This window comes from Bubalus kerabau, chromosome 6 (genome assembly GCF_029407905.1).
Source record: "Bubalus kerabau isolate K-KA32 ecotype Philippines breed swamp buffalo chromosome 6, PCC_UOA_SB_1v2, whole genome shotgun sequence".
Taxonomy (NCBI): domain Eukaryota; kingdom Metazoa; phylum Chordata; class Mammalia; order Artiodactyla; family Bovidae; genus Bubalus; species Bubalus kerabau.
In genome coordinates, this window is record NC_073629.1 from 117,608,527 (window position 1) to 117,636,231 (window position 27,705).

Consider the following 27,705-nt stretch of genomic DNA (forward strand, 5'->3'; position numbering starts at 1 on the left):
TGGCCTGGTGGCATGTGGGATCATCACAGACACAGAAGAACCCGTGTCCCCGGCATTGGCAGGCGGATTCCTAACCCCTGGACACCAGGAAAGTCCCACGTGGCATGCTTTCAATCAAAGACACAGTCATAAGACACGCTTTCCTTTTCTTTCTGAGAGCAGAGGGACAGTCTGCTCCTCTGGCTTGATCTGTTCTGAGCCCAGAACTTTCACCCACCACCACTTTCACACTGCCAGTGCAGGGGCCCAAGAGCAGAAAAGACAAATGTTAGTGTTATTATGAAAAGACTTTTGACACTGTGGCCCCTGTTGAGGGGTCTGGGGTACCCCTGGTGGCCCCTGGAGCACACTTTGAGAACCACTATTCTGAATCACTGGACTTGACATTCTACCAGTTCCCCTCTTCGTTGCCAACTTTGGTTCCTTTCCATCTTCACTTTAGCCCAGTCTTCTCCATCTCAGTGGATGTGGTCTGTGGTCTTTCCATCTCAGCCTGGCTTCTTCTTACCTCCTGCTCCTCCCTCTTATGCCCACTCAGCACAGCACACAGATGGCTCCAAGCCTTCCTCTGTTTCTGGTGGTACATCTCATTCAGGCATCTGTATTCCTGAAGGTGACCTTTACCTGCAGCTTCATGTTGGGCTTTTGCCCGCTGAAGCGCCTGTAGTGCAGGGACATCTGGTCAACCCCATGTTTGCTGTCAGCAGGCTGTGGATGTCTCTGGCCCCTCAGATTCTCCAGGTTGGTGGATATGCTCTGTGGCTGGCCAGCATCTGGTGTTACTCTGCTGGACCAACATGGGGTCCCCCTCTTCCTGCCTTCCTGTTCTCCAGCTGTGAAGAAGAGAAGTTATGTTTTAAAGAGTCTAAAGCAGAGTATCTTTATCTGTTCCCCCCAAAATTCAACACCTGAAATGCATCCACCTCCTGTGGACTCTATGAGCTCTTATTTAAGAGGACCTCATGCCCTGCACTTGCACTTTCACATCCTGAGCTCCCCCTACCTCCCCATATCCTGATCTTTCTTCCCAGGGGGTCTGACTCTACCTGGATGGAGAACGAGGACACTTATGGAGAGAAGCTGGACACGGCCCTGCCGAGCCAAGGCGTGGCCTCTAGGTTCTCTGGCTGAAGTAGAGACAGCAAGAGTGAACCTGAAGACTAGGCCCTTCCCCCGGGCCCAGGTGCTCCGCTGGGCCAGGTGGGAAGCCTGAGGCAGACCCTTTCTTTGCCTTGTCAATGCAGTTTTATCTAGACTGGCAGTGAATAATAGTATTTTTAGGTTCCTGCTACCTCTAGACTGTGTTTCTTGGCTTGGGGGGCCAAGTTATTTTGTCTGTCTTCATGCGTACTTTAGTGCACAGTGGGGAGAGGGAAGTCAGCACAGTGCAGCCAATGCCTAGCTCGATCAGGAGGTTCCCAGAGCTCCGTAGAATCACTGCCTTGTCTTAGACCCCCACGCTGCTCTGGGGCGTCCCCATCAGAAACCACAGTTTCTGCGGAGTTCTCTGGAGACAATGGCATCTAGTGTCTGGCTAATCTCTGTCGCTAAGAATGGATTAATTTTATCTCATCTAAAACTAAAAATATTACGTTTGGCACACATTCTCTGCAGCCAGAACAAGAGCAGTGTGTTCCTTGTTGGGGGCACATTTACCAGTCAGTTCCACTTGGCAAGTTCACCGGGAAGCTGCGACTGAACACTTGCTGGTGTGAAGAACTGGTTTGCCCGGGACTCTTCAGTCTTATTCAGGAAAACCAACTTGGGGAGTCAGCTCAACCTGCTCCAGGAGGAAATACTGTCTGACTTTGCCCTTAGGACTCTCTGTGTCGCCTTTTTAGGGAGGTTATTTGGGCAGTTCAGACAGTAAAGAATCTGCCTGCAATGCAGGAGACCAGGGTTTGATCTCTGGGTTGGGAAGATCCCCGGAGAAGGGAATGGCAACCCACTCCAGTATGCTCACCCGGAGAATCCCATGGACAGAGGAGCCTGGCGGGCTACAGTCATGGGTCGCAAAGAGTCAGACACGACTGAGGGACTGAGCACATTCAGGCAGCAGTGGGACCATGTGATTCTGAACCTTTATGGCTCCCTTAACCTGGTCTGGGTTGAGCTTCTCAACTCTCACAATCAGGTCCCGACCTGACCTCCACTTACGTAGTATTGTCCCCAGCTCAGCACCATTCACTCAGTCCAGGGAGGCAGAGCAGCTGTGGCCAGCCGGGCCCTGGAGAAGGCAGCATCACCCAGACATCTGGATGAGGCTTCTCACATCGTCCTCTCTGACTCCTGCTGCTGTTCCGACCAGACCAGGACCTCCTGGATTTTCTGTCTTCTCTAACCTCCTCTTCTGTTTATTTATTTGGCTGTGCTGGGTCTTAGTTGCAGCACGAGGGATCTTCGTTTGCAGCACTAGGAATCTTTAGTCAGAGCATGTAAAATCTTAGTTGCGGCCTATGGGATCTAATTTCCTCTTAAACAATGAAACTGGGCAACAGATTTACTCTAGATAACCGTGTGGCCTGACCAGGGTGCACCCCTCCAGAATCCCCCCTGGCTCCATCTCTGCTAGTTTCCTGGAGCTGCCGACCCCACCTGGTCTGAGGGAGCTTGGACCCTGGGTCCTAGTGGCCACGGGTCCACGCTCGTCCAGCTGCACAGGGTGCCTGGGTGGAGCCTGCAGGCTGTGGGCTTTGCATCAGAAAATCCCTGGGCTCAGGGTCAGAGCTGGGGGATGAACCTGGGCTCCAGGACCTCTGTCCATCCTCATGTTACACTGAGTCACGTGAGATTGTGCGGGCCGTGGTGGGGAGCCCCTCCCACGAGGCTGAATCTGTACAGTTTGCACCCCTTTGGCTATGAAAGAAAGTCATGGGCACACTGCCTGGGGAAACGTAACCTCATAGAGAGTCACAGAAGTGCTCAAATGCAATTTCACATCTATGAACGTAGCGGGTTTCGATTCCAGCCTACCTGGACGGCACGTGTTTGAACCCAGCTTGCTGGTCTTCCCTGGAGTGGGATGGGGCGGTGCTGTGGACAGTAAGGCCTGCCTGTGGCGCCATTACCTGACTTTGGGGTTGCTATTGTCTGAATCTCTGAATGTGATAGCTCTCTGTGTGTGTACACATTTAAAGCTTGTTGTAAAAACAAGGGGTCCAATATTTTCTTGTTTCCAATAAAGGGGGTTGAAGGGCAAGATTAAGAAGGAAAACTCCAAGAGGGAGCTGCTTTCAGACACGGCCCACCTGAACAACACCCACTGCGCCCGCTGCCTGCAGCCCTTCCGGCTCCTTGAGACCCCCAAGAGGCAGTGCCTGGCCTGCCACCTCTTCACCTGCAGAGGCTGCGGCCACCCCCACCCAGAGGAGCAAGGCTGGCTCTGTGACCCCTGCCATCTGGCCAGGTGAGTGGGACCTCGAGGTCGGAGGGTCCTGCAGATGAGGGGCTTGGCCTGTCCCTTCCAGGGACTCGTGTGTGTGTGTGTGCACCCCCCAGGGCAAGGCATGGGCCTGAGCTCCATGTCCCCGCCTGCAGGGTCGTGAAGATGGGCTCACTGGAGTGGTACTACAGCCACGTGAGAGCCCGCTTCAAGCGCTTCGGGAGCGCCCAGGTGGTCCGGTCCCTCTGCGGGCGGCTGCAGGGAGCAGGTAAGGAGTGGGCCTCCTCCCTAGGTGTCTGATTTGGCACCTGGACTCTATCTTTTCAACAAACATTTCCCGTTGAGTCTGATGATAATCAAGACTTGAAGAGATGGATTATAACTCAATCAGTGGCTTTCATATTTTGAATCCAAGTATTTATTCCATGAAGAACTTGAAATTCAGACTGTGCTCTTACACTCAACGTGTGTTCACCTGTATTGTCCACCTTGAAGCCATTTGAGTAGATGAATATTTCAGAGAAGGCTCTGAGGTTGCCTGAACTTGAAAGTTCCTCCTAAACTTGGATGGGGAGAACTGAGCAGTGTTTTCAGGAAGCACTAGCCTGTCACCCTGTCACCTGAGCCCCAGGCTGGGCAGTTACACCTGGCCAGGCATCCAGGCCACGAGAGCTATTAGGCCGCTGTCTGGGGGCTCAGCATCTTGACTGTCTCTACCTGGGGGACCAAGGCCAGTTCCCTCGGGTCTGGATCCCCTGCAGGTCCAGAAAAGGTGCCATGCTCCTGAGACTGAGGGTGTCCTCACTGTGCCCCAGCCTGGCCATCTGCCCGGGGCCTCCTGGGGAGGTGCCGCCTTGTGTCCTGTGACCCTTAAAGCCTCAGGTTAATGGGAGGATGCAGAAGTTGGGCATGGCCACCCCCAGGGCATTTGCACATGCACTGGGCCTGGCACAGGTTTCAGAGGGGTCTCAGCACACTCTTGTGTGTTTTTATTGTATTTGTTCGTATTTCTTTGGCTTCCCAGGGTCTTAGTTGTGGTACTTGGGGTCTTAGGTCTTTGCAGCACACGGGATCGTTGCACCATCTGAACCCTTAGTTGCAGCATGAGGGATCTACTTCCCTGACCAGGGATCGAACCCAGGCCCCCTGCATTGGTAGCTTGGAGTCTTAGCCGACTGGACCGCCAGGGCAGTCCCTTAGGACACTGTTGAATTTAGCACAGACCACCCAGAGGCACCCTCACCTGTAATAGCTCTTGGCACCTGGAGGAACAGACCACGGCGGGGTGAGGGACCTTCCCTGGGCGGGGGCTGTGGGGGCATGTGATAAATCATTGAAACCAGGACATTTTTAAGAGTAAAGCAGCCCTCCTGAGAACCACACTGAGACAGCCAGCATCACTAAGGGTGCCCCGGGGACATGGGAAGGCACCGTCACCCTATTCTTGTGAGGTTTCCCCACCTCCTCCCTGGGCTGCTTCTCCATGACCCATATCTCTGTCTCGGCTGGAGCGTATCAGTAAATCCCCGTGCCGGCTCGGCCAGCCAGCCAAGGGGCCCCCTGCGCAGGGCTCAGGCGTGGGAACCACAGGCAACGTGGGAAAAGCCATCCTGCGGAGCATCTGATAATCTCAAGTCCCCGCTCGCGGTGGGTAACCACAGCCACATCACAACCCTGAGGACCTGGGCCTCGCTCCGGTGTAGGGGGCGCTTATTTCTAGAGACCCGAGTGGGCTCAGGAATCCGCCTTAGGTAAAAAGCCAGGAGGATTCTGACGGCCCAGCCAGGGCCCTTTAAAGCTGCAGGAGCCGGTACCACCCGGAACCTCCCGTTTCCGAACTGTCAACGCTGCCGGCCAGGAGGTGGCGCTGCGAAGCAACCAAAGTCCTGGTTCAGGCCGCTGCCGGTGTGGGGCGGCGGGCAGCGCGGCGGGCCCAGGCCGGGTGCTGGTTCCGGGGGCCTGCCTTCTCCCTGCTGGCCCCTGTCAGTGCAGCAGACAAGAAAGGGCGCCGGGAGCGAGCGCGAAATGGGGAAGTCGTGCCTTTAAAAAAAGTATTCAAGCTTACAGAGAAGAAAGGATCAAAGTGAATGTTTTGAAACCTGGCCCAGGCAGGGTAGCAGGTGGGGGGCCCGCTGGGGTCTTCCCTGCGTGGGAGGCTTCAGAGCGGTGGGCGCGTTCCCCCACGCCCCCCTCCTCCGCCCCCGAAACAGGACGGGCAGGCAGTGTCGGGGGGCGGGGGGGCAGGAAAGGAAGCCCGGCTCGGGCAGGTGGCTCCCGGAGAATGCCGGTCCCCTCAGCGCCTTTTCCTCCATCGTAGGTTTACCTGATAGAGTGCGGAGTGCGCCCGACGTCCACAGTAAGTCCTTCCTGCTCACACAGGTGCCAGGGTGCCCTCGCCCCCTGAGCAGGGGGGATGATCCCCGAGGCTGCCAGACTGAACCCCAGAATTCACGGGGTCATCCTGGTAGTGTCTTAAGAGAAGAACCCAGGCCAGGCCAGGGCGAACAGGAGAAAAGAGGAAAAAATGAGGTTGCAGTGGGGATAACGGGGGATGGGGGGGCCAGGCCTGGGGACGCAGGTGAGGAAACACCGGGGTCAGGGGGAGAGAGGTGGGGAGGAGCGCCAGGGGCTGAGCCTCGCCCCGCAGTCTTGGGGCCCTGCTGAGAAGGAGGTGAATGGACTGCAGGTGAAGAGGTTTGTTGGGCTAAGCAGTGACAGCTCCAGGGCCCCTTCGCCCACCGCACCGCAGTGTCTTCAGATCCCTAGGAGGCGGTCAGTGAAGGCGGCTGTTGGTGAAAGTGATGCGGGGCGTTGGTTTCCTGCTATGGATTCAGACCAGCCCTATGCGATGCTCTGACAGGGCTCTGGAGGCCAGCAGAGGGCCTGGTCGGGTAGCTTCACAGCAGGTGGAGGTGGGGGGATGGACGGATGCGTGGGTGGGTGGGTGGATGAATGGTTTGTCCTGGTCTCTCTCCCTGGTGGAGTCACGCATGCATCCACTGCAGGTGGGCCTGAGCAGATGCCCGGACACCCAAGTGGAGAGGAAGAGCAGACTGATGAGGATGGAGAAGGGGACACAGCGGCCCAGGCCCAGCCCCTTGGCAGCCAAGTAGGTCTTCCCGCAGCCCCGCCCACTCCCCCCCCCACTCCCCCGCCCCGAAGCTGGAGCCTCTGTTCTGATTTCCGGAGAAACCTCAGGCTCTGTGTTCCTCCACTAGCTAACCTGGCAGAAGCCGGGAGACCCAGCCACCTCCGCCGTGCTCCAGGGTCTCTGAGATGGCTGGGTACCAAATCCAGATGTCCTCTCAGCTCTCAGCATCGGTATCCCGGTGGGAACCCAGAGCACGCAGCGGAGGGCAGGGCCTGCCTGGACCTCCAGCCTGGCCCATCCGGCCAAGAGTCCTGGGTCTTGTCCTGAGGGCACGGGTGTCCCCGAGTCAGCCTTTGTACCTTTCAGGGAAGCAGCCCCCGCCCGCTCTCCTCTGTAAACTTTCTTGCTTTTGTTTATAGCCAACCATGAGTCTTGTTTTTATTGGTCTATGCCTGTTTTCACCTATTTTTTCAAGGCTGTGTTCTTTATTTTATTTATTATTTTTGGCCCTGCCCAGGCTTTGCGGCTGCGTGTTGGCCTTCCCTAGTTGCGGCGAGCGGGGCTTTCTCTCTAGTTGCAGTGCTCATCTTTCTCACTGGAGAGGCCTCTGCTGTTGCAAGGGCTTCCCTTGTGGCTCAGACGGTAAAGCGTCTGCCTGCAATGTGGAAGACCTGGGTTCGATCCCTGGGGTTGGGAATATCCCCTGGAGAAGGAAATGGCAACCCACTCCAGTCTTCATGCCTGAAAAATCCCACAGACAGAGGAGCATGGTGGGCTACAGTCCACGGAGTTGCAAAGAGTCGGACACGACTGAGCGACTTCACTCACTGCTGTTACAAAGCACGTGCTCTGGGCTACACGGGCTTCAGGACCTTCAGCACAGGGGCTCAGTAGCTGTGGCTCCCGGGCTCTGGAACACAGGCTCAGTGATTCTGGTGCTTGGGTTTAGTTGCTCCTTGGCACGTGGGATCTTCCCACCAGGGATCAAACCCGTGTGTCCTGCATTGACAGGTGGATTCTGCCACTGAGCCACCAGGGAAGCCCCGTTTTCACTTAGTTTTTAACTTATTTTTGGAGACAAAGGCAGGAGAGAGAGCCTCTGGGGGTCTGGGCGGGACGACAGAAGAGGATCGGGGCAAGGGCAGGGCAGGGTGGGCGGTGCTGGATGGAGACCCTTGGAGAGTTAGGGGGTCTCTGAGAGCCACACTGGCAGTTCTGCCGGCTGCTCCCTGGGGAGCACATGCATCTTCTTATGAAAATAAAACTGTACTCGTGCTATTTACTGGGCTCCGGAAACACTCTCTAGTGTCTGAAATATTCCCTGCAAATACATTCAAAGGGTGGAAACCCTTATGAAGGAAGGATTTGGAACTCAGCTCTGCTCTAGCATCTAGAGGTGAAGGAGCTCTTGGGGGCCCCGTTCCCCACCTTCTCCCCGTGCTGGGTGCCCCTCTTTCACCAAGGGGGGAGGGCCAGGAGGCCCCCCTCCTTAGCCCGAGAAACCCTGCCTGCCCCCCAAGGCTGCGGCCCAGGCCTGTGACCTCAGTGCCTCTGAGCAGCCAGGTGCCCGTTGGAGGCCCAGCAGGTGTTTCCCCCTGCTCTTCTAAGAGGGGCTGGGCGTGCAGATCCTGTGATGGGGGTGGACTCTGGGCGGCCCTAGGAGCCTTCTCGGGGTCTGCTTGGGTTCGTGTCTAGCACAGAAGGCAGATGGGTCCGTGGAGGAGCCCTCCCCCGCCACCCCCTGCTGCCCGGGGTTGGGATGTCTGGCCCCCGCCATCAGGCTGACCCTCCCTCCCCTCTCCCTGGAATCCCTTTCTGCTCAGAAAAAGCGCCTCCTCCCCATCCACGGCTGGGACTTTGAGGCCGACTCGGACGACTCTGATCCATCCTGTGGTCACCCACCAAGCCTGTCCTCAGTCTCAGGGGCCACGGACGGCCTGCAGGTCAGTGGGCTCTCTTTTCGCCCCTGAGTTAACCTGGGGGACAGGTTTTCGGGCCCCAGGAAAGGACAGCATTCTGGGGGACAGTCTGATGGCCCTGCAGGCATAGCATTGGGGGGAGGCAACTGGAGTCGGGGTACAGAGGCCTCACACCCTCCTGTCCTGGAGAGCCTGGGTGGACTGCTTTGAGAAGAGGGGTGCGGGGCCAATGAGTCGGGGGCCTGGGTTGTCTGTCCTCTAATGAAGGCAGACCCCCCGTGACTCAGGAGCGCAAGGTAGAGGAGTCGGACGGTCCCCGAGTCCAGCACCCCTGGTCTGATCCGCAGGGCTCCTGTACCTTATTGCCCAAGCTAGGACGGTCTTGTGGTGGAAGAGGCTGTTGGTAATCACACCAGGACACGGGGCCTCCGCAGGGCTGCCGGGGAGAGCCCGGCCGTGTGGTCCCTTGGCTCCTTGGCTCTGTGCCCTTGGTCTGGGCAACCTGTGTGAGGCTCCCCACCTCTCACCTCATCTGGTAAAGGGGTGATCTCTGCCTCACGGAATCCCTTCCACGAGGGACTGGAGACTGAGCCTGGCACACCCCAGCCTCAGAGTGACGGTGCCCCAGCTGGAGCCCTGACATCTCAGTGCCCTGGCTCGGGTGGTGCCAGCCCAGGATGGGGTCCACCCAGGGCGATCTATGGACCCCTGGGTGCAGGGTCCAATAGGGAAGAGAGCTGGGACCCAGCACCCATCAGGTCTTTGGTCCACGGTCCTGCTCTGGTAGCAAGTCCAGCCCTTTGAAATGAAAGGGAGTTGAATTGCTGGGGTGCAGAGGAGGGGTGACTTGTGTTTGGTCGGTCGAATGATACCTGAAAACTCTCAGTCCTTGGACTGGAAAGACATTCCAAGGAGCTGCCTGTTCCTAGTGAAACCTGCTGACCATTCCCGTGTGCTCAGGCCCTCACAGATGACCCCTGCGTGGAGGAGACCACCTCCCAGGAGGCCAGGATCCTGGACCAGGCTGATGCCAGGGCCCCCGGGTGCCACCCCTGTCCAGAAGAGCAGAGGGTCGGCCTCTCACCTGCTGGACCAGACGAGCTCTCGGAGCTCTGCCTGCCGGGAGAGTCCTGCACCGCAGGCCCAGGGGTCGCTGCCACTCCCGGTAAGTGTGCTTGACCGTGGTCTTCCACACAGGCTCCACACGGGAGCAGGGGGTCGCCGGAGCCCAGCCCCCCACAACGCCGGGACACTGGCTGATTGCCAGGAGCCCCTTCCTTCCTGGGATTGTCCAGCGTGTGCAGTCCTGGCAGACGCCGTTGTCAGCGGAGCTCCCCGGGGTGGGGTGCCTCCCCATAACCCTCAGAGGTACCAGCTCAACCCCCTGGCTGGCCACACAGCTCACTGCCGCCTGTGACGGGGGATGTCGAGTGGGAGTGGGATAGAGACACGCAGGTGTCCCTGAAATGCCTAGGGTCACCGGTCACCTGGACCAACTTTCCTGACCGCTGGACCAGGCAGTTCCAAACCTGGGACCAAGATAGGGCACAGGTCCATCTGGGCTGCCTGCCTGCCTGCTGTGACTCGGGAGGTCTGCAAGTGCTGAGACCCTGGGTTCGCTCAGTTTGATTTTGTTGTCAGTTGGCTTAGAGATGAAATCTCGAATCGCTGTCTGTGTCTGTGCCCTGTGGGAGTGGGCGCCGGGGTCCGGGGGGTCAGGTGTCCGAGTGATGTAGAAGCCGATGAGACCACAGACAGCCCAGGCTGCCTGCCACAATGTGCTCCCGCCTGACCTTACCACAGTGGGGGCCAGCTCCCGGGAAATGTAGTTAAGACGGTGTCTGCCAGGAAACGGGCCTTCTTTCCATTTTCCCTTTTCATTGTATTATAGGGACTCTAATCTCATGATCCACACGCCCATTAAAATGCTGGAGGCATTTGGGGGGTGGGGAGGGGACTTTTATTTCCCCATAAACAATGGATAAGTGAATCTACATTGACTGAGTCTTTGGATGAAGACGTAGATCAGCACATTTCCTCCCGGGATCCCTAATCACCCCCAGCACGTGGATGGCGGGGGCAGTGGGAGGGGAGAGGAAGACAGACTCTGTGGAGCTGGGGCAGGTGCCTGGGGGGACAGGCAGCTCTGAGTACCAAGCCCAGCTCTGCTGACCAACTCGCCACCCTATCTCACGGACTCTAAGACACATTCTGTCACCTTGCCTCTTAAATTGGGAGCATCTTACAGCAAGTGTGGGAGATTGATCCGTAGTGCCGTCTCAATAAATGTATCAGACAAGCCACAAGGTCTGAGCTTTAAAGGAGTACGGTGTGTGCTTGATCAAACCCCTTAACCACCGGGCTCAGTGTCCTCATTGTAAACCAGGGCCAGCACCTAACTCACCACACTGTTGGGGACTTTAAATGGGATGGTGTATCTATTAGCTATTGCCGAGTAACAACTTATCACAAATGTACTGGCTTAAAGCTACACACATTGACAAGCCCACAGGGGCCAGGTGTCTGGCAGGGCTTCCCCAGGTCCTCAGCACAGGTCTCCTGGGCTGCAACCACAGGGTCGGCAGGGCCAGAGCCTCATCCGAGCTCAGAGCCCCGCCCCCAGGCCATGCAGGGCGTCGGCAGAGCCCCACGGCAGGTCAGGCACAAGAGCAGCTTGTGGACGCTGACTCCCGGGACACGGGCTTCTGTGTGTCCTCCCACGCAAGCTCGCCCCCTCCCTGTTCCAGCACGGCTGTGTATGGTGCGCTCCAGGCCAACTTGGAGCTTGGAGGGTACTTCCTGGTGAGGACTTGTGTGATCTTCCACCACCAGAGCCCAGGAATAAGTCTCTGAAGCCACACCATCAGTGACCCATGCCCATGAGTCTGGGAATCACTAGTCTGGCAGGAAAGCCAGCCCCCAGAGACTAAGGTGGAAAGACTTCCCAAAGTCATGTCCACGCATGGAAACTTGCCGGGACCCACATCTGCCACACCAGGCACCACCTGGCTTCCAACACTTGGAGCCCCCAGTGAGTGCCGGCCGGGCCAGGGGCTTCTGTCCCCAAAGTTCCTTGTGGGGGGGACAAGGACTCTGCTCCCTTCTTATCTTAGTTGAGGGATCTTCAGCCCCGTATCATCAGTGGAGTAGAATCATGTCTCTGTTGTCTTTGATCTCTCATTTTTCTTCATTGGATAAAACACCCACTGGCTTCAGTTTTTCACCACAACCCCATTCTTACTCCACAGGGACAGACATCCTCAGGAATGAGCAGCTGCCCTCCCAGTATCTGGCCGACGTGGACACCTCGGATGAAGAAAGCATCTGGACTCAGAGAGTGGCCTCTCACCATCCCAGACAGAAAGGCTGGACTGCCTCTGAGAGCCAGGTAAAGCGGGGCGGAAAGAACGCATTCTGGTTGCTTCTCTGGGTCTGAAGTCTTTTTACCTTAATGTCAGTTCACCTCTGAGAGCTTAAAGCTCTTACAACTTTTAAACTACAAGATTGGCAAGCCTACATAACAGAGATGCGGTGTCTTCAAAATATATTTTTTATTGACATGAAATTCACATAGCACACAATGAACCATTTTAAAGTGAACAGTCCAGGGCTTCCCTGGTGGCTCGGTAGTGAAGAATCCGCCTGCCACTGCAGGAGACACGGGTTCCATCTCTGGTCTGGGAGGATTCCACATGCTACGGAGCAGCTAAGCCCATGGGCCACAAATACCGAGCCTGTGCTCTGGAGCCTGCCCGTGCAGCAATGAAGACCCAGCACAGCCAAATAAATAAATAAAATTTTAAAAATAAAATAAACGATGCATTTAGCAGAATAAACGTTTAGCAAAATAAACAATCTGCACCTAGCAGATTCACAAGGTGGTGCAAACACCCCCTCTGTCAGCTCCAATCCATCTCTGTCACCACAAAAGGAAGCTTGTATCCTCCCGCCCCACAAACACCGGCCTGCTTTTTGTCTCTGTGGACTTGCCTCTTCTGGACAGTCCACATACAGTCCGCGACCGTACAATCTGTGACCTTTTGTTCCTGGCTTCTCTCACTGAGAGCAGTGTTCTTGAGGTTGATCGCGTTATAGCAGGTATCAGTACTTGATCCCCTGAAATGAAAATATCTATGTTATACTTTATCAAGTATTGTGTGTTTAGGGAATTCCCTGGGTGTCCAGGGGTTAGGACTCTGACCTTCCACTGCAGGGGACTCGGGTTCGATCAGTGGTTGGGGATCTTAAGATATATATATATATATATTTCACAAGAGGAAGAAGCAACCTGTTATTCCAAAGCCTTTCAGTTCAGTTCAGTCTCTCAGTCATGCCCAACTGTTTGAAACCCATGGACTGCAGCATACCACGCTTCCCTTTCCATCAGGAGTTGGCCTGGAGCTTGGTCAAACTCATATCCATTAAGTCGGTGATGCCGTACAACCATCTCAGCCTGTATCCCCTTCTCCTCCTGCCTTCAATTTTGTCCAGCATTAGGGTCTTTTCCAGTGAGTTAGCTCTTCGCATCAGGTAACCAAAGGATTGGAGTTTCAGCTTCAGCATCAGCCCTTCCAATGATTATTCAGGACTGATTTCCTTTAGGATGGACTGGTTGGATCTCCTTGCAGTCCAAGGGACTCTCAAGAGTCTTCTCCAATACCACAGTTCAAAAGCATCGGTTCTTCGGCTCTCAGCTTTTTTTATAGTCCAACTCTCACATCCATACATGACTACTGGAAAAACCATAGTTTTGACTAGAGGGACCTTTGTTGGCAAAGTAATGTCTCTGCTTTTTAATATGCTATCTAGGTTGGTCATAGCTTTTCTTCCAAGGAGCAAACATCTTTTAATTTCATGGCTGCAGTCACCATCTGCAGTGATTTTGGAGCCCTAAAAAATAAAGTCTCTCACTATTTCCAATATTTCTCCATCTATTTGCCATGAAGTGATGGGACCAGATGCCATGATCTTCATTTTCTGAATGCTGAGTTTTAAGCCAACTTTTTCACTCTCCTTTTTCACTTTCATCAAGAGGCTCTTTAGTTCCTCTTCACTTTCTGCCATGTGGGTGATGTCATCTGTATAACTGAGCTTATTGATATTTCTCCCGGCAGTCTTGATTCCAGCTTGTGCTTCATCCAGCCTGGTGTCACAGGCTACCAACTGCTCCCCAGGGCCTTGGGGATGAGAAGTAGGGCTGCCCAGCGGGTAGGGCCTTCGCTGAGCCCCCCGCCCCAGCGCTGACAGCAGGAGATCTGCTCTTCTCCAGCAGGGAGGGTGGGGTGCCGGCCTGTCCTCTGTCCAAGCCTGGAACGGGCGAGGGGCCTTTCCAGCCTCAGGCCCTTCGTGACTGCACTCGGAAGGTGGCCTGACTTGTAGGAGGAGCCTGTCTTTGCCTGGCTCTTTGGTGAATCAGTGTCAGGTTTGGGCTAAAGCATCAGTGGGGCAGATGCTCGGCTTCAGCTCTGCGTGTCTCCCTCTCCAGAGTCCGTGCCCTCAGCCCACTGGCCCTCATTCCTGTAACACCGCCTGGAGGTGTCGCCCGACCCAGGGCCAGGCATTCCTCCTGCTCCCACCTCCATCCCCGAGAGGTGTCGCTGACCCTTTGCCCTGAGCGCAGCAGGGTGTGAGAGGCCCTGAGAAGGCCTGCGGGGAAGGGCGGTCTCTCTCTGCCCTGCGACCCAGGGGGGTCTCACTTCCTTTGGGGAACAGCTGGGGAGATTCTGACACAAAGGAAGTGTGCTTTGATTCAGACCGGGGGTCACTGGCTTGGCCCCTGCGGGGTGGGGGAGGATGGTGGTGGAGGGAAAGGCCACTCCAAGACAGAGACCTCCCCCGACAGAGACCTCTCCAGGACAGAGACCTCCCCAGGACAGAGACCTCCCCAGGCAGAGACCTCTCTAGGCAGAGACCTCCCCAGGCAGAGGAGGGTGGGGGAGGATGGTGGTGGAGGGAAAGGCCACTCCAAGACAGAGATCTCCCCCGTACAGAGATCTCCCCCGTACAGAGACCTCCCCAGGACAGAGACCTCCCCAGACTGAGACCTCTCCAGGACAGAGACCTCCGTGGGTTGCAGAACACATCTGGCAGAGCAGTTCCCAGTTCCCAGGGACAATGGGATGAAGACTAGAATTAAACTGTCTATTTTCAGCAAGTTTTAAATTTAGCAACTTCAGTGACTTTCAGGAAAACACAGATCCCAGTATTAGCCCTCCTGACACCAATCCTCCTTCTTGCCTCCTTGAATTTCATGCTTGTACCTTGTCTCTGGAGTTCTTCTCCATTTCTTTCTCTTGACTTTATTTACTCCGACTAACATTTCCCCTGCAGGGTGTCCTCCACATCTTTATGAACAGGGAGTTGGGCAGGATGAAGAGCGACCTCCCAAGGCAGCAGCATCCCCAAGTGTCAGTGAAGACCCAGGGCCAACCCTTACAGGGTCTTCGTGGAGGAGCTGCTACAGGGCCCTGGAGGAAGGTCTCTGCCTCCACCCACCTCTCAGAGCATCTCTTCTAAACCAGGTCTCACAGACATGCCTGTGGGAGGGCAAGAGTTCTTGAGAATAATCTTTTGTTGGGGTCCATCTGAATGGTCCTCATGTGACCTATTGTCTGTCTGAGTCTGTACTCATGGTCAGGACTTTCTGGGTGAGGGACTCAGCAAAGACTTTGTATAAACAATCATTCATGCCAAGAGGAAGCCGAAGATGGTGCACTGGTACTGAGGATGGATGCTCCAAGGCCCTGAGATGGCACGCCATGGCACGCACCCCACCCCGAGTGGTGGGTGGTGAGCGTTGGGGACCTGAGAGCTTGGGCTCCAGACACTGACTCAGTTTCCCCACAAAGGGCCTCACCAGCAGCAAGTGACAGCGGTTTGTTTTCCTCCACGGCCTGTGTCTGTCTGGACTGTATTTGTACATTGTTTGTTTACGTTTTGCTGCAAAGGAGCTGAAAACACTAGGAGTTTATTCCGAGTTGCCACCCGTGCGTCCCGGGAGCGTGTGACTTACCTCGACACGGAGCTCACACGGGGCAGAGTGACTCCCACTCTTGCAGAAGGGAGGGCCAAGAGCGTTGGGTTCCTGAGCGCCTGAGAGGCAGGTGCTGGTTGGGCGGGGCAGGGGGGGAGGTTGGGGCGGGGCGGGGGGGGGGGGTTGTCCACACGGGGCCAGTAGCTCTTGATCCCAGGTGGAAAAGCAGGATGGTGCTCTGTGCATCATGTCCATGCCGTCCAGGAGGCAGATGGCCGAGTCCTTTCCCAGAGAGCAGCGTGGAGCCCGAAGCTCACCTCCTGGACTGGGGACTGTGGCCTCCCAGTGGCTCCACGCTGCCCACCCCCACCCCCCAGCCCCTCTCTATCAGGACGAGAACTTCCTGATTCTCATCATGGGTGTGCTTCCTTCTGTTTCACTGTGGATGTGACATTTCACTGTGCCTGTGTTGGGCTCTGGTTGGTTCAGCTCTTACCCTCTGGCCACGTGTTCCAGGCCAGCCATGCTCCCTGGGGACACGAGGCTGTCCTCTGAGCACCCCTCCCCGCCCTGCCAGGGATTGATTGTTGCTTCTCAGATGACACAGAGTGCGACCAGAGCTGGTTCCAGTTGCCAGCAGTCACTTGAGGTGACGGCGGGGCCCCTCCTGCCTGAAACCTTCATGCTTAAGTTTCTCAGCTCGTGTTCTTCTCCGGGCAGACTTGCCCACTCAGGGCCCTTGCTGCTGTGAAGATCAAACTAATTAATTACCTATGAAACTATGTGGAAGAGTCTTCCCAGCCCGCTGGTGCCATTTGCCTCTTAAGACAAGGCGGCCCACGGACAAGATAATGGCAGGAAAGATACATCTGCTGGGCTCAGAGGAAAATGGAAGAATTGATTTCCTCTGTCCCAGCCTGGGAGCTAATAGACTGTGACTCAAGATTCAAGAGCTGGTGACTCAGGGATGAGAAGGCCGTACGCTGAGTCACTTCAGGTCGTTACCTTGGTGCCTCCTGGCCCACGGTGACCCGGGGCACTGGCCGTTTCGTCCCATCAGGCTGGCGCGATCAATTCCTACCTTCCTGTGTGGCTCATGATCCGTGGTGACGGGTCCACTGCCCACGGCAGTGACGCCGAACGTGTCACCTTTCCTGCTTTAGTCATGTTCCCCAGGCCCTGCTGCCTGCTCCTGCTGCAGCTTGGCGCCCCAGAGCCCTGTGGTCAGAACAGAGGCCTCCCAGTTCCCTTCCCAGCCTATGTCCCTGATGGTGCACTTAGCTCTCCTTCCACCGCCTGGCGTCTGGAGCACCCAGGGTGGTGGGTGTCAGTGTCCCAAGGCAGGTGTGGCTCCATCTTCCAACCACTGGGTCCCACCCTCTGCTCCAGATCTGTGAGCGGACATGCAGGTGTCAGCTGTGGATTTCCTGCTGAAACAGTCATGCTTCTGGCAGCCAGGTGACCCCCAGGGGCCAGGAAGGTCCCAGCCAAGTAAGGAGAGAGAGCTGAAGCCCCTTTGTTAAGGGAGGTTGAGGCACCCACCCAGATCTCTTGAGGTTTCCTGGGTTGTGAGCTTATGCATGGTGCTTAGAGAGCTGGGGTGGGGGCGGTGGTGGTGTGAGTGGAGTCCCCTGCCCCATCCAGGCCCCCTGCCATCAGCTGTACCTAGAGCCTGTGCCTCAGTGGGCCCAGCAGAACGTGCAGGAAACTCAGAGGCATGCAGGGGTGCAGTCTTAGTCATTTCAGTTCAGTCCCGTCTGACTCTTTGCGACCCCATGGACTGCAGCACGCCAGGCCTCCCTGTCCATCACCAACTCCTGGAGTTTACTCAAACTCATGTCCGTTGAGTCAAGGATGCCATCCAACCATCTCATCCTCTGTCGCCCCCTTCTCCTCTACCTTCAATCTTTCCCAGCATCAGGGTCTTTTCAAATGAGTCAGCTCTTCGCACTAGGTGGCCAAAGTATTGGAGTTTCAGCTTCAGCATCAGTCCTTCCAATGAAGATTCAGGACTGATCTCCTTTAGGATGGGCTGGTTGGATCTCTTTACAGTCCAAGGGACTCTCAAGAGTCTTCTCCAGCACCACAGTTTGAAAGCATCAATTCTTCAGGGCTCAGCCTTCTTTATGATCCAACTCTCACATCCATACATGTTGGTTCCCTTCTATTCCAGCCACTGTTTATGCTGCAATCGCAACTGCATTTATAACAGAGACTTTAACAATTTTGACCAAATAATCCCACCCTGAAAATTAGTTTTGAGAAGCACATACACAGATAAGAGCCTGGAGTAGAGATTGCCAGATACAAGCACTATTTTCCTCTGTGTTTCTCAGCAGCTGAGGCAGATAAGTAGACATTCTGGGTTGTATGAATCTCATCCAAGCCAGATGACAAACTTCTCTGGCTCTAGATTCAAGAAGGGACACGTGGCAAAGGTGCTGCTCACGGTGTCATAGAAAACATGCCTGCGATGCTCACACAAGAGTCACAGATATGCTGTGGACACGTCTCAGCTCCAGGCAGGCATCTGCGACTCTGACTCCCCTTGCAAAGCCGACAGGAGGCGTGGGCACAGAGCCTGGCAGGCAGAGACACGCCGTGGTCAGTGGACGTGAATGCCACTGTTCTTATGCAAGTTCAGGACCCACCCCTGAGCCCTACTTCAGTATAAACATGAAGCGGACAGAGGAAAACCCAGAGAATGTGTCAACTCGCTGGGCCTCAGCCAACCAGTTCCAAACAGTCCAGGCCGAGATCTTGGTTTGGCACCTTAACAATGACGCTAAGCCCTAGGAAATAGCTTGCGGACCCAGTTTGGGGACAGAGAGATATTCAAAATGGTGCCTCTCCAATGGCCTGGATGCTGTTAGGATCTTCAGGACACCCCACCCTGCCTGGTTCTGGAGGCTGGGGTGGGCAGCACCTTGGCCATGCTCGTGTAGGGGGTGGATGAGACCACAGCTCCCCGAGTCCCAGGGGGGCGGAGGACGGGGCGCCTCCTGGAGCCCTGCCTCTGAGCACGGTGATTCCAGATGACCTGCTGAGTGAGACCCACCCGCTTGTCCATTTCAGCATCCAGGTGCTGACGAGCCCACAGATGCCGACGCAGAAGAAGCGGCCCTCAAGAGAAAGCTGGAGGAGTTGACCAGCCACATCAGTGACCAAGGGGCCTCATCCGCGGAGGAGGAGGAGGGCACGGATGCAGGGGCTGAGATGGGCAGAAGCAAGACCGTCGAGGACCACCCTGGAGTCACCCGGGAGGTGAGGTCCCCCGAGCGGTCTCAGCAGGAGACGGGGAGGCAGGGCCAGGGATCAGCAGTTTGTGACTAAGCCACCAGCCCAGACACAACCGTTGGTGGGCCCTGAGGGCCCCGGGTGCCCGGCCGCCCCTGGAGTGCAGAGAGAAGCATCGTCAGGATGGGACGTGCGTCAGTGAGAGCCCTGCGGCCTCTTTGCCTCGTGGTCACACTTGGGGCTTCCCTGTCCTAGGTCCGCACGGCTGCAGGCCAAACGCCCAGCCAGGGAAAGGACCCGCTGAGTCCTGGCGACCCCGAGCAGCCCAGCAGGACCATGGAGGCGGAGCTGGCAGAGCTAGAGGGCCGAGTGGCTGCCACAACTTGCGAGGTGCGGCGGACGGAGAGCCAGGTAGGCGGCTGGCCGCGTGATGCCTGCCCCGCTCAGGAGATGGAGCACTGTTCGCTTCACGAGAAGGAATAAGTGAACCCGGAGTCCCCAGGCTGGCCTGCCGCCTGGAACGTGCATGGCCTGGAGACATGACCTTCTCCTCGGGGACGGAAGGGTGCCCCAGACAGGTGGTGGGGGCCCTGAAGGCCGGGGAAGGGCCCTGAAGAGCTCGCATAGCAGAGCCCACCCTGTCAGCTCCAGAGCAGGACTTTGGGGGTGTCTGTGGGAACCACCCTCCGTCCACCCCCAGCACCCCAGCCCTACCTGTTCCCCTTCAGGTCGGCAAGAGACAGGCAGTGTGGAAGGAAGAGGCTGACCCTTCCCCTCCCTGTCCTGGGAGGGCTGTCCAGAAGGAGGCTTAGATTTAGGATGGCCCCAGGGCTCAAATTCTGACCGAGGGTCACCCTGTGTGTTTGGGTCCAGGGCCTGAGTTTGGGGGTGGGGGTGGGTCAGCGGTGTGCAAAGATCAAAGGATGGAGCAGGGGCTTCCAGAGACAATGAAGGAGCCTGGGCTCTACTCTGCCTGCCCCCGGGGACCCTGGAGAATAGGGGTTCAGCCCTCAGAGTGGGGGGAACCCAGCCCCCACTGCCCATTCATTCCTGTTTCTGTTCTCTCCAGCACGTGCCCTTCCATCCCCAGGAAGAGGGGTGTGTTGCCAGGCTGGGCAGGCTATGGGGAGCAAGCTAGCCTGGGAACTCTGGGTTCACTTATTCCTTCTTGTGGGGCAGACAATCCTCAACCTTCCGAGTGTGGTGGGTGTCATGTAGACACACAGATGCAGCAGTGAACACCTCAGACCAAGCCCCTGCCTTCATGGAGCTCACATCCTTAGTGGGAGGAGACAGAGAGCAAGTCCGCGACAAGGAGGTCATCTCGGTTCATGAGGAGAGGAGAGCCCGAGGGAGCACTTGGACAGGCCGCTTAGAAGGGTGGTCAGGAAGGGATAACACTGGAAGAAGGCATGGGGCTTCTCTGGTGGTCCGGTGGCTAAGACTCCGCTCTCCCAATGCAGGGGGCCTGGGTTCGATCCCTGGTCAGGGAACTAGCTCCCACGTGCTGCAAATACAGGTCCTGCACGCCGCAACCAGGGCCTGGTGCAGACAAATAAGCAAAGACTAAAAAGAAGAAGGCAGCGTGTGCAAAGGCCCTGCAGTGGTGTGAACGAGGCATGTTCAGGGATCAACAGTGAAACCCTGACACTAGGGGAGTGAGGTGTGAGGGGCGGGCCGATTCCAGAGAACCCTGGGGACCTCAGGAACGATGACAGGCCTCAGGAGGCATCTGAATGGAGCTGACGGGCCCTGGTTCCTGTTCCCGGAAGCTTCCTCCTCCCACTCTCTCCCCAGTCACTACCGTCTTCCTTCCAGCCCTCAAGGATGAGCCTCCAGACAATGTCTGGAACCCCTCTCCTCACCTTTGGGGATGGGTGACCCTTCCGATGACCATGGAAGATGGGTGAAAATGAGGTCCCCAGGAAGCACCCCTGGTCGCGACACCCATCTCAGGGGGAGTATCATGTTAGCAAATTCGATGAAGCCAGAACAGCTGCTCTTCCTGGTCCGCAACATTGAGAAGGGACTTCCGAGTGATGTCTATCTGTCGTTCCTCCAGGTTTCGAATATCAAGTCCAGGATTGCAGCCTTGCAGGCAGCGGGGCTCACGGTGCGGCCCTCGGAAACGCCCCAGAGGAAGTCTAACCTCCCGGTGAGTGCAGGGACTTCGGGGCCCTGGGGGGTCGTGCCCGGAGCCCCGGGAGGGGCATGGAGTGGCCTGGGGCAGCAATGGCCCCCACCAGCCGCCTTCCTCTTCCCTCCCCTGATGTCAGTGACCTGGATGGGATTCTTTTTCATCTGTTACTGCCAATTCTGACATAAAGAGCACTTTACCCCGGGGAGGCAGAGTAGGGGGGCCTGGACAGGCTTAACAGAGCTCCGCTTCACAGCGGGTGAGATCGAGGGTCAGGGTGGAGATCCGCCCACAGCAGAGACCTGAGAGCGGCATCCTCCTCCCCGATTCAAGTCGGGAATCTCCAGGCAGACCACACTGTGAGGGAATCTGGCAGAATGACAGGTGCTCCCAGGACACCCCAGTTGAACCTGAACTTCGGATGTGCAACAAGTCATTTCCTCGTATAAGTACACCCTGTGCGCTCTTTGGGGCCTGCATATACTGCAGTTGTTCACTCATGATCTGCAAATCAGAGCCAGCTGGGCATTCCGTACTTTAATCTGCGGAACCCAGCAGCACTGCAGTGGTGTGTTTGGAGGGCTGACAGGCCATCCCAGCCTTTCAGGCCGAGTATCAGAGAGCACATCCGTCCTTAGTCCCGCTCACCTGCCCTGTGGCTGGAGGTCAGACAGGCTGTCGTGACGCCCAGACGCCTTCCTTGTTCTCCAGATCTTTCTCCCCCGGCTTGTCAGGACATCTGGCCAGAGTCTGAAGGATCCAAACACAGACCCTTCGGATGAGGCCGAGGTATGTGTTCGCTGCACCCAGGCTCGACAGGGTGGGAGAGGGTAAACGACTGGCCTGACTTTTGTAGCAGCAGGACAAGCTGGTGGGCGGTGGAGCTGAAATATTGAGACTTTAAGAAGCCTGGCGAGTCTCCCAGGCTGGCTTCCCCCAGAGGCACGGCTTGGGGTAGGGTGTCTATCGGGGGTGGGGAGGGGGGAGCTGGGAAAACCCAGCAGGGGAGTGGGAGGGTGGGACAGAGGGCAGGGCTGGGGTAGGGGCTGGGGAGGAGGCGGGTAGACCTCCAGGCAGGGCAACCGGCTCAGGGTAACACAGAGCCCCGGAGACACTGCAGGTCACAGGGGAGCCATCCTGCATCTGGACCACGTGCTGGACGTGTGCCCCCTGCGTGCTCACCGGTCACGGAGGACACGTGTCCACTGGCACAGGGTCTGGGGACGGCCCTGCTCTGGGAGCCGCGCGTCCAGCCCGTGGGAGGGAGCACAGAGCCTCCGTGCAGGCAGCAGCACAAGGGTAGACGGGGTTGGGGGGGCAACACCCCTCAGCCTGCCCGTCAGGAAGACACGGGGTGGGGTGGGAGGGAGGGGGCAGCGCCTCCCAGGGCCCCATGGAGAGCGGCATCTGCCCCATGTCCTGCCAGCTTCTGGGGATCTCCAGTGCCCATCTAGTCGCTTCTGCTTCTCATGACAGCAGCGCTGGGTTGCTCTTTCCAATAAACACAGTATTTTTCATCCCTTCCGTCTGAGATTTACAACACCTGGTGAGCCGGGGCGGATGCCACCCCTGTTAAAGTGATGGGGAGACTGGGGGTCAGGGAGGAGACCACACAGACCACCGAGCTAGAGGGTCTCAGGCAGGACCCCTGGCCCCAACTCCAGCCTCTTTTGGGGCCAGACCTCCCTGACGTGTCCCGGGATGCCCGGCCCTGGAGGCGTCCACGGCCAGGCCCCTGGTACAGCCCCAGAGCAGCTGGGCTGAATCCCAGGGGGCCGGCGTTGGCAGGACTTCCCGGGAAGTCAGGCTGTTTGGCTCTCGCTTCCCCCTGAGGAGGGGGAAAGAATTGTCCCAGAGTAGAGAGTTGAGCGACAAGAAAGGGCGAGGGAAGGGAAGGTGTGAGTCAGCAACCGTGGGTGCTGGGCAGGTATCGTTGTTGTTCAGTCGCTCAGTCGCGTCCGACTCTGCGACCCCATGGACTGCAGCACACCAGGCCTCCATGTCCTTCACCATCTCCCGGAGTTTACTCAAACTCATGTCCATTGAGTCGGTGATGCCATCCAACCATCTCATCCTCTGTCGTCCCCTTCTCCTCCCGCCTTCAGTCTTTCCCAGCATCAGGGTCTTTTCCAGTGAGTCAGTTCTTTGCATCAGGTGGCCAAAGTATTGGAGTTTCAGCTTCAGCATCAGTCCTTCCAATGAACATTCAGGATCGATTTCCCTTAGGATGGACTGATTGGGTCTCCTTGCAGTCCAAGGGACTCTCAAGAGTCTTCTCCAAGACCACAGACTCTTGAGAGTCCCTTCCCAAAATGGGCAGTTCCCCAAAAGGCATACATCTCTTTTATATTCTGGTATTTGGTGATTTATTGATAACATGCATTTTAGTACTGTTTAAAGTTCTAATACTGCCAAAGAACAGAAGACAGTTACCCTCACTTGTCAGAATTTGCTTGAATGATGAGAACTTTGCGTTTAGCTCCCGGTGCCCCTACAATCTCAGCGACATAGTGACACCCAGAGACGGGCATTCTCCCAGGTAGAGGCTGCGCCCCATCCCATGAGGAGGGAGCTCAGCGATTACCCCAAAAGCCAAGGTAAGTCACTTGCTCCCCTCATTCCCCAGGCCTAAGAGAGCATGAAAATGACCGATCAGGGCCCCAGATTTGTAAGTAAGCCAGGGGACACCCACAGGACACCCCATTGTTCCCTGGCCACCCCCCGGGACTGTTGCAGGGAGCTGATGCCTGGACCCCTGGGATTTGCTACTTTAAGCACGTAAAAGTGGAGGTGTGGCGTCTGTGTCTGTGATATGATTTGTACGTACATGGTGTGGCGCCGTGGTAAAGAATCGGCCTGCCAGTGCGGGAGACACAGGAGACACAGGTTCAATTCCTGGGTTGGGAAGAGCCCCTGGAGAAGGAAATGGCAAGCCACTCCAGTATTTCTTGCCTGGGAAGTCCCATGGACAGAAGAGCCTGGGGGGCTACAGTCCACGGAGTGTGGAAGAGTCAGACATCACTGAGCAGGCACGCGCTCGCACAATGCTCAGCTCCAGACCTCACACAGAGCGTGGGACACAGTTTCTTGATGTCTTGGTGGTGACAAGGACGGCATTCGTCCTGGATGATGCATTTGTTTTCATGCTCCTTTTAAAATTTCTTAGGAGGCAAAGATGCTTGTTTGAGGTAAGTGTGTGATTAGTAAACAAGCCCCCTTCTGTTTTCCCCAAAGACAAAGATGATGACTCCTTCAGTCGGAAGTCCATGTACCGTGGGTCCCTGACCCAGAGAAACCCCAACGGCAGGAAGAGAGCCGCCAACCACAGCTTTGCGGTGAGTGTTCTCTGTTCACTGGGGCGGCTTTAAAATTCTGTGACCTGTCCGGCTGACACGTGAAGTCTTCCAAGTAAAGAATTGGGATAAACTCACAAGAAAAGTAAGATCAACAAAAGATCTATAGGAAAATGGAAAACATATCTAAAGGTACCCCAGGGTCAGGCTGATTGGGGGGCGTCACCCCCCCGGGGGTCTGGGCTTGGGATCCAGGACAGCCCACGAGGCAGTGGGGGCTCCCCGCCCAGCCCCGCGTGCCTAAAGGTCGAGCAGCCGAGCCACCTGTGCAGATGCTGGGGTCGGCGCTGTCCCCCTGCTTCCCTGGGAGGGACCTCCGTGCAGAAGGAGCCTGGGGTTCCTCCCCAAGCCCAGGGAGCATCAGGCTGGCCCGGGAGTGGCTGTGGCCTTGACGCCTGCAGGAGCACCTCTGGCAGGCCTTCTCCTACACCACGGTCCCTGGTGTTTCCAGCCGCACGAGATCCTGGGGGAAGCGTCGGGTTCTCTGATGGAGGTGCCGCCTTCCTGGGGCCCCCACAGCGGTCCACACACACACGGTGCTATCACAGTGTGACAGCCAACCTCGAGGGACCAGAGTCACGCCCACAGCCCAGGGATGGGCAGGAGGCCTCAGTGGCCACCATCAGGGTCCCAACACCCTGGATCCCCACCGCTGTCCACACCCACACCACACCTGCCGGCTGCAACCACCCAGCAACAATTCCGACATCATCCCGGTTAAGCAAGTCTGAGCCGATGCCTTGGCTGTCCGAGAAGATGAAGTGCCCGCTCTGTTATTTCCATGGACTCCATCTTTAAACAGATTTCAAAGGATTTCACAACACTCATTGCTGATACCTGGGGCTGGGAGACGGGCAGGCAGGTGGGCCCCATGGGTCCGACACAGCCAGCGTCAGCCCCAGCCCAGACGAGGCTCCCCGCCCGGCCCCACGTGAGCCGGGCAAAGGCCGCCTGGGCCGTGGCCAGAGCAGGGCCACTCACTGCAGGAGACTGATAATGAAATCGCCAATGGGGCCTTGAAAATCTAAGTGCTTCCAAATGAGAACACACCTTCCTGTGTTTCAGCGCTTCCAGTTGTCAAAATACTTTGCATCTTCACAGCCCATTTGATGAGGGCCAGTGTCATGGACCCAAATTCATAGCTGGGGAGACTGAGGCAGAGAGGGGTTGAGTGAAAAACCGGCCGGGGGTTGACCGATGCCTTCTGACCGCAGGTCCATGGGTTCGTGTACAGCTGTGTGCCCTCCTGCGTGTGTGCGCGTGTGCGTCTGTGTTCACGCCCGTGTGTTTTTATGTGCACACACTCATATAGCTAAGTGCGTCTTTACTCGTGTGCACACCTGTGTGTCTCCATGATCCTCTGTCCTCACCTGTGAGTTTCTGTGCCTGTGTGTGCCTACGTGTATGGCTGTGTATCTCACACCCACTTGTGCATATGGTGTGTCCATGTGTGTTTGTGCTTCACAGAAACCCGTGATGACCCACCAGCCCTAAGAGGAGAGGTTCGCCTGAACGGGACACCCACCCTCTTCCCCTCCGCCTCGGTCACCGCGTACCCCCTCCTGCCCCACGCTTTCCGCTGCACACAGCCCAGTGGAGGAAGAAGAAGAGACCCCGGCCCGTGCTGGAAACCCACCCACAAGCTGACAGAGGTTCTCAGATCATCAGCTCTTCACCCAAGTTCACAGACCACCTCCAAGGCCCCCTGGTCCGTGGCTGCTCTGATTCGTAAGAGGCATCTAGGCTGTATGTCTTTCCTCCAGGGCGCTGTGGTTTAAGCTTTCTGAAGAGCACAAAAATCTTTCTCAGTGTGATTTTTTACCCACTCCCTGCTGGCTTCCTAATGCTGCTTTCATGACCGGCATGGACAGGAGAGGACGCGGTGACCGCCCTGGCTGTCTGTGTCCTCGTGAGTGTGTCTGCGTGAGCGTTGCCGGATGTGTGAGCACTCCTGGACATCGGGACAAGTGACTGGACTCTTGTCTCTCTGAATGAGAAGGAGGGACAGGCTGTCAGATCTCCTTACACACACACCCCTGTCTTCAAGTCCACCCGTGCTTCGCAAGCTGGGAGAGAGGACCCTTTGGTTGAGGACAGAGTGTGCAGGGGGAGCAGGTGGGCGTCCACTCACAGCCCGGGTGTTGGGGCACACCACCTGCTGGGAGGCCCTGGTGGCACTCTGGACGGGCGGGCAGAAGGCTGGGCTCCAGCCTGGCACTGCCGCTCACTGTGGTGGGATCCAGTGGGGCAAAGGACCAGCTGGTGACACCCGCCGGCCACCTGCCGTTTGTCCGTAGACAAGCTCCGAGTCCTCCTCCACCTCGGACAATCTGGGAGTCAGAGTGAGGTCCAGCTTTAAGGGCGGCCCCCTGGGACCCTCTGCAGCTGCCTTGGGCACGGTAACCGCATCGCCCCCTCCAGGGCGTGGCTGGGGGCCTCACGGGGACCTGTTTGTATGACTGTCAGAGCAGCCCATTTTGCAGAGCGGAGCCCCGAGGGTGAAGCAGCCTCCCTCTGGGCTGGAAGCCACCTTGTGACCCTCTAATGCTTTCCAAGGTGACTTCAGGTCAGCTTTCACTTCCCTCTCGCAAATGCTTGGTGCTTGTGTTCAGTGGCAACTGAAAGGAGATGGTGAATCTGTGATGCCCAAGAGCCTTGCCCGCTAAGATTTTCTTCCGACTTGACTGTCTCACTACGGCTTACGGATTCTGCACCAGGAGGTCTGATCCCATCCCCACTGACCCCACAGGGTCTCAGTCCCCGCAGGGGCCACATTGCCCACAAACTGGCCCATGGCCGCTCCAGGGGGACTTTTAGAATTGGCTTCCGCATTGATCCAGATGACTTGGGCTTTGGCAGTGTGCTGGGGTTTGTGGAAACGATGGAGGTGATCCTCCTTCTCCGAATGAAAGCTGCTTCAAATAGGCAGCTCCTCAATTCAGTGCTGGAAATGATTAAAGACGCTTGTACGTGGAAGAGGGCCGGTCCTTTGTGATGTGCAGTCCTCCTTATTCACAAAGTAAACAGGGGGTTGCTGTGAGTTCCTAGCCTTGGGGGGAGGTGGTCCTGGCTGGCCTGGAGCCCTGCCCTGGTGAGGGTAACAGGCCCACTGAGGACCAGAGTGGCCACTTCGCTCCACAGCTAACTTAAGTGCAGAGAGCTTCCAGCCTGGAAACACACTGGTCCCTCTTTCCAAGGCCCCTCGCGGGGCTTTCCGATTAGGTCCAGAGCTGTACTCACTCATTCACTCAATCACCTGACGGTGCGCACAGCCCAGGACTCTGTGTTCATCCGTGGCCATGGCCGGGTCATCGGGGATGTCAGTTCTCCAGATCCTGTGCTGGCTCCCCGGCCCCTCCTGCCTCCTCTCCTTCCCTGTTAGGACCATGGCTTTAGGTGCCCATGGCTGGTCTGCCGGCCAGACGCCCCGAGGTCCCCTGCACAGACCAGCCACCCCTTCCTCCAGCATCTCAACGTCAGCTCGTCCTGCTGACCTCAGATCTCATCCCCCACACCCTGCTGTACCCACTCACATCAGCTCTGTCCTCCCCGGGGCTCCGGCCAAGGCTCTGCCCTCTCTTCAATCTCACGTTCTGTCAGGAAAGCTGGCCTC

The 27,705-nt window shown here is 56.9% G+C and overlaps 1 protein-coding gene across 1 annotated transcript in view; it reads left to right on the plus strand.

Moving 5' to 3' along the window:
• The window catches only part of MLPH (melanophilin), a 45,199-nt gene extending 18,124 nt beyond the window's left edge, over positions 1–27,075 (plus strand). Inside the window, exons 3-16 of the mRNA XM_055587034.1 lie at positions 3,185–3,406; positions 3,538–3,650; positions 5,700–5,738; positions 6,388–6,491; positions 8,297–8,416; positions 9,353–9,557; positions 11,641–11,780; positions 18,441–18,629; positions 18,858–19,013; positions 20,665–20,757; positions 21,451–21,528; positions 23,279–23,336; positions 23,974–24,074; positions 25,560–27,075. Coding sequence (XP_055443009.1) covers positions 3,185–3,406; positions 3,538–3,650; positions 5,700–5,738; positions 6,388–6,491; positions 8,297–8,416; positions 9,353–9,557; positions 11,641–11,780; positions 18,441–18,629; positions 18,858–19,013; positions 20,665–20,757; positions 21,451–21,528; positions 23,279–23,336; positions 23,974–24,074; positions 25,560–25,586 — 1,645 coding nt within the window. The 3' untranslated portion in view covers positions 25,587–27,075. The remainder of the gene's footprint in view (positions 1–3,184; positions 3,407–3,537; positions 3,651–5,699; positions 5,739–6,387; positions 6,492–8,296; positions 8,417–9,352; positions 9,558–11,640; positions 11,781–18,440; positions 18,630–18,857; positions 19,014–20,664; positions 20,758–21,450; positions 21,529–23,278; positions 23,337–23,973; positions 24,075–25,559) is intronic.
• The last annotated feature ends 630 nt before the right edge of the window (positions 27,076–27,705 follow it).